Source organism: Rhea americana, unplaced genomic scaffold, assembly GCF_003343005.1.
Source record: "Rhea americana isolate MKP2758 unplaced genomic scaffold, rheAme1 scaffold_74, whole genome shotgun sequence".
Classification (NCBI taxonomy): Eukaryota; Metazoa; Chordata; class Aves; order Rheiformes; family Rheidae; genus Rhea; species Rhea americana.
This window is the reverse complement of record NW_028186912.1, coordinates 648114-654622: the sequence shown is the minus strand read 5'-3', so window position 1 is coordinate 654622 and position 6509 is coordinate 648114. Positions and strand designations below refer to the sequence as shown.

The window sequence follows — 6509 nt, the reverse complement described above, 5'->3', positions numbered from 1 at the left end:
CACACTAAATAGCTGGATATCACAGGTCAAAAATTAATGTGGAAAGAAAAAAAAACAAGCTTCCTCTCACAGATAAGCCAGAATAGGCCCACTCACTCTCACTTTTGGAAACAGAAACAGAAGTTAAAAAAAAACACATGGAAGTTCCTGAAAGTATTATGCTTTGAAACAGTATTTTATCTTTTCCATTTGAAATAAAACTAGAAAAGGACAACTCTCCCTAACAGTGTACAATAACATCCAGATATTTGATGGACTAAATAAGTCRTACTCAAGCTCAAGATAAAGCCTAGTTAGGATTTTATATTACAGTGCAAATCAGTCACCTTATCTGTTATAGGTACGGATAATAAATTTTTCCCTAATATTATAGAATGTGAATGAATTTTGAACTAACTGAAATTAATATTAAAGGAGGGTCCTACTGAAAATGATATGTAAACTTACCTGTGTATGTTATCTTGACCAGAAGGGACTACACCCAGGTTTGCTGCCTTCACTACTCTCTCAATTATTACAAGACTAGTAGAGTTCTGTGGAGCAACAGCTATTGTAGCAGATGTCTCATTCATTCCTGTCAGCATCCCTGAAATAAGTATTTGATTATGAATATTTTAAGATTTGTTTGCTTATTAAGCATAAAACAAAAGACTTCTAAACCAAAAAAGCTTATTACATTAAGAGTTAAATCATTCTTTCAGAAAACAATTTTATAAGAAATTAAATATGTAATTTGTTTAACATATTTGCCTTATTATAAATAAATAAATTACTAATAACTGAACAATGATGTGTGTGATACTAATGTAACTGAGAAACAAAAATGTTTTTTTTTTTGCAAAAAGCATAATCTGAAAGAATAATGTAAACACAGAAATGAAGTATTAAGTAAGATTGATTTGGAGAAGTCCAGCTTAAATAAGACCAAATACAAAGACACCTTCTAATCTTTCAATCATAAAACGACAGTAATTAATTATAATTTTGTATTCAATTGCTAAAAATAATCTTCAAACTCAGATAGTAGTCATCAGTTCAATTTAGTTCATGAAGATAAAGTCATCACATTAGAAACTGAGAAATTCAGCTAGTATCCATCTCTTTAAAATGTCACGATAAACTATTTGATTAAAATAATTTGAACACCACTACAAAATGGAACAGAAATGTCAAGTCTATATCCAAACATATGACTGACAAAAAAAAAGTTAAGAAAGAAATGTCGTTCAAGGACATTGTAACAAAGAAAACCTTTCCTTCCTATCAACATCCGTTGTTTAGGGGAATGATTTGCAGGACATTCACGTTGATTAAAACCTAAACAACAGTAACTACAATTTAACAGTATGTTCRTATTTTCACATTCTGCTCATAATCTGAAAACATAAATAAACAATAGAACCTAGTACTTGAGGCCAAAATATCAAGCAATTGAAACYCACAATAACATTAACAAATGAAAACAACATAAAACTCTCAAAAGGCTAGTATTTTAGGGGTGTATATATACAGTTCTAATCCACAGCAAACAGCACTAAGATGTTTAATATAGCAATTAAAAAAGTAAACCGAACATTTTAATGCACTAGAGTTTGCATTAGGTGCTGTTACAAAAAAGAAACATCAAAGTAAAAATAGAACAGCTCATGAGTAAATAATGGGTTATTTTTGAAAATGACGCATTCTTCAAGAGAGCAAAATTATATATATAATTTCTATAAAAATTGGCTTTATCTTGGGAATAGTACATTCCGTTTCAAATTGTTTAACTTCACTATTAGGCAAAAGCTTTAAAAACTACATACGCAGACCAAAACTGCTTTTAAGCAGAGCACTGGGACTGACATAACACTGCTGAGATGTGTGTACTCATTTAGGATTTAAACCTTCTCCATTAAGCTCTATTGAAGAGCAAATGCTGAATAAATGAATGCAACTATGTTTATGTTAAAAGCCTGTTTCCTGCAGCATGTAATTAAAGGAAATGTTGTACAAAGCCAGTACTTTTGTCAAGCTCCTGTAAATGGAAAGATGGATAGCACTCAGAAAAGTGAATGCATTGCTTCATATTTAACCTTAACACTCTTGTCATTAATGGTTTGTCTAACTTGTTCTATAAAAGACAAGGTACTGCTCCATTGAAGTAAAATTAAAAAAATCAACTAAACCATGCTTTTCAGAACAGAAGATTCATTATCGTCGACTAATGTATTGGCATAAAGCAAAGTAACATCCTATCAAGTAAGGCACACATTCAATCTGCCTTTCCACCCCCCTTTATTTTTAACTCATGCTGTTTTATTGTTATAGGCAATTTGTACCACTCAGCATGACAGTGTAAACTGAATCAAGATTAATTTACATGCAAAAGAACACTTAGGAGAGCAGCATGGTAAGCAAATGTATTGTCTCGATTGCTGAGGTGGAAAAGAACCTGGAAAGAAAAAAGGGTACTCTAATTAAGGGGCATCAAATATGATTGCTTATGGTAGTCAAGGGCCAGAAAATAGTAAATGTCTGACCATTTAAAGAATTAGCATCTTGCTTGTTAGGAAGACTAGTTGGATGCATAAATCTTAATAAAATTAAGTAAACAAATTGTTTACTTGACCTTTTTTTTAAATTAACGTAACTCAGGTATACTCTTTTTAGAATATTTGACAAAATTATTTTAAAACACATTGGTAGGAAAAAACACACAGCTTAATATTTACAGTAATCTTAACTGGCTATTAAAATTACCTTCATAAAAATTCTGATTGATCTCCAGTCATAAGAATCACATGCTACCCTTAATGCTACATAAAACATCGAAATAAGAAAACTCTAGTCAGAGTATAGAGCAGCAATTTATCTGGGTTAATTAGCTAATACAATGAAACAACTGTACACCGTTAGAATAATAAAAGGAAATTAAATAGGAAAAAATTATACTGGTAAATAACAAGATATGTTAGCTACTAGATTTAACAGAACTTAGTCCCACTCTGAATCAAGTCGAGCAGAGTTTTGCCACTGATCATCAAAACCAGCAGGACGAGTAAAAATTTGGATATAAATACCCCAATGGTACACTTCTCGTTCCTATAGAATTCCTGCTAAAGAAACTGAACTTTTCCTGAGGATGTGATGTAAAATAAGCTACGGAATCCTGAGGCCTGAAGATCAGCAAAAATATTTAAGCAGAAAGGTAAGGGGTAGTCTGGCAACACCGCTTGTATCCACTCTTCCCAAATTATCACCTACAGCATCCACGCGAACTCAGCTGCTGCTCTCGGGAATTACCTCACCAGAGGATTCCCAGGTGGGCACCGAAGGTACGGTAGTCTGCGGCAGCAAGGCCAAATGCATCATGCATAGCAGATGGATAAATACAGCTTTCCAGGTTCCCGCGCTACCGCTAGATAACCTTCGCAGCCATGAATATTCAATAACCTCTCTGTTTGCCTCTCCTTATGCCATCACGAAGAAAATGGAAATACACAAATGTAGCAGACAATGCAAAGCAGTGCAGTGTAATTGAGTAAAGATGTGCAGCAATGAATTGTCTTCTACATATCAGTATAATACTGGGTATTTTCTCTTTAGCATTCTTATTAGATTACTCATGCAATTTAGATGTAAAAATCCTTAAAACTCAAATGTATTCTCATTCTCCCCAATATAATCTTGCACTTGTAATATTGTGCTCGCTCCTTCACTATTTTTACCTATTTGTTTTGATAGCAAATAAAATAAAGCACCTCCTGGTACAACACTTGAAACATCTTATGTCCAAAAAGGAAAGAAAAAAAAGAAAAAAGAATAATCATGACAAATGAAAAAACAAGTTACATAAATTGAATTCATTTGGAGAATACAGACAAACCAAAGTTAAACACAGAATAGAACAATATACACTAACTGTTAAATTGCCCTGCATTTTATTATTATAATTTGAAATTTTCATTTAGCAAGATAACACAGTAATTGTCCTCAAATACTAGCTGTTCCTAAATCTCTGTAATAAATACTTATATAAAATTTAGAAGTAAGACCCTATTACCAAGAATATCGTGAAACTACTGATATCTCTAATAAAAAAGATGCAATAGAAAAGGTAATTTACACCTGTGGTAAATTTGCCAGCATCAAGTCCTGCATCAAAGAATGAATTCAGGAAGACAGAGAGCAATACAGAAATGCCAGGAGACCTTCATGGATTTACAAATACTTCATATAAACAAATTTTCAAATAGCTTTATTCAGAGTAGCCTTTCTGCTCTATTAAACATAGCAAACAGCTGCCAGATTTATTCAGACAAATAATCAACAACCATATAAGTAAAATGGCAGAAGAAAAAGGAATTTTGGCAACAACTCCACAGAGGACCCCAGCTATTCTCCAAGTACACTTCTTCTATGTGCCCRTGGTTCTGTATGGCCAGTCAGGAGGAAAAAAACCCTCAGTCACAGCAAAACATACAAAAACTCTATCAAAATATCATGAAACAAGCAAATACAAAAAGGGGGGGAAGCAGCACAATAATCTTCTTTCCTATCATTATAACCTCAGCTACAATTTTTAGAAGAGAACAGTTTAAAATAAAYGTGCCACAGCCTCATTCACTCACTCACCTTGGTTTGCTGAGCAGGTATAAAGCAGAGAGGCAGGCTTTAGCCAGCAAAGGGTAAGAACAGCAAGTAAGTATCAATTGGTTAAGAAAACAAAGCACAATCCTAACTTTTCACTGCCGCAATAAACTTAAAATTTTATCYAGATCATTTTCAGTTAAACTACTTTCTTAATTATTCAAAAATRCAAAAGCAAGAAATGTTCAGAAGCGATAATTAATAATACGTAGCATTACTCATCGGTGTTCTTGACTGTTTGATGGATATACTGAGTTCCTGCACACAGCAATGAGACAGAATCCCATGGGCATATCCTCATCTCAATGTGAAGAGAATTACACATGTAAATCCCCACACATTGAGACACATGARTAAACACTATTGCATTTCAATACATCCAAAAATGTAATAATTTATATTTTAGAATATGCAAGAATCACATCCAAATTAAGGGTAGCAGTGTGAATTGTTCCACTTAACACATGGGCAAAGCTAACTATAACTTTCTCTGTATTCTGCATAAAATAGTCAAGTTACTAAATGCTCCTATAGGAGGTTTTGATTGGACTAGAATCAGATTTATCTTCCTTAAAGACATAATATCAGAAGAATGTCTGCTGAGGTATTTGCAAGATGTCACCTTTCTAAAGCTTATTCCAGCAAGATTTTTTTTATATGCAGAAATGTTTTAAAGGAGAAAGGTGTAAAATAAACTTTAGTAGTTGAAGAAGTACACTAATAAGATTTAAGAGTAGTCTTGGAGTAAAGGCTACCAAAACCCATTATATCAATGTATATTTGGCTTATTTCTTGGAGTAGGGGTTCCAGTTTTCTGCCTTACTACTAATATGAAGCACAGTAATACTTCATGACAGGAAGCCAAAACTCTTTAAGCTAAAGGATTGTTTAAGGATAAGAGGTGGGCTTTATGTTTTTAAAGGCACACTAAAAAAAGTCCAATACCACTGCATACATTTTTAAGGTATTTTTAAATCGAATCATCAGTATCAGACAATATTAAGAGAGAACACCACCAAGAGCTACACTAGAAGCACTTGCTGTATACTTGGAAGTTGAAAGCAGCACAACTCCCTTATCCTCCAAATACATTTATTAAAGCTGCTGAAATAGTATATCTCACCTTGCTCCTTCCTGAAGTCCTTCTCTGACATTGTGACAGGTAAAAGCAGTTCTCCAACAGGAGGCTGAATGTTAACGCTGAAATGATCATCCTTTGTGCTGGGAAAAGAGAAGTTGCAGAGAATTGAACAAGTGCTTTGAAATACATTTTTATATACATATCACCTTCAAATCTACTCTGAAATCTATAAACAGTGTAAAATCTACCTGCCTCGTTTCTACTTCATAAATCCAAAAGTCTGCTTTTTTTTTTTTTTTTTACATCAGTGTAGGTGTTCCACGTTTCTTCTCCATCACAAACACAGTATCAAGAGTATGCACGCTCTCGTATTGCTGAAAATGTTACTTTTACTCAAATTAATGTTTATTTGTAATCTACGAAGCACCAAATTCAAACTAAATGTGTCCAAAAGATAACAGTTCTTTTAAAAGAACTGTAAAATCCATATTAGTTTATTTGCAAACTTAGTCATCAGCAACAGATATCCCAGAAACAGGACTAAACCTAGCAAACGACTACTTTCGGAAAAAAGGATAACTATTTTCTGAAAAACAAAATGACTCCTAAATTTACTGTTTTAAAGAAAATAATGTTTGATCACTTAAGTTTTAAGACTTTAATTTTCGACATATTTAAGCCCACAGACACACACACACTCACCCTATATTGGCTGAAACAACTTTCCATGGTTGCAGAGTTAAAAATAATATCAATAGTAGAAAACTATCACATACTGTAGATTCCTCCTTAAGAA

At 33.1% G+C, this 6509-nt stretch overlaps 1 protein-coding gene across 4 annotated transcripts in view; it reads right to left on the bottom strand.

Annotated features, from left to right (window-relative positions):
• Positions 1-6509, bottom strand: part of AP3B1 (adaptor related protein complex 3 subunit beta 1) — a 143879-nt gene that overhangs the window by 12268 nt on the left and 125102 nt on the right. For all 4 annotated transcript variants that reach the window (XM_085322106.1, XM_085322107.1, XM_085322105.1 and 1 more), the window contains exons 25-26: positions 5756-5853; positions 448-586 (exon numbers count right to left, since the gene is read on the bottom strand). In XM_085322106.1, coding sequence (XP_085178232.1) covers positions 448-586; positions 5756-5853 — 237 coding nt within the window. The remainder of the gene's footprint in view (positions 1-447; positions 587-5755; positions 5854-6509) is intronic.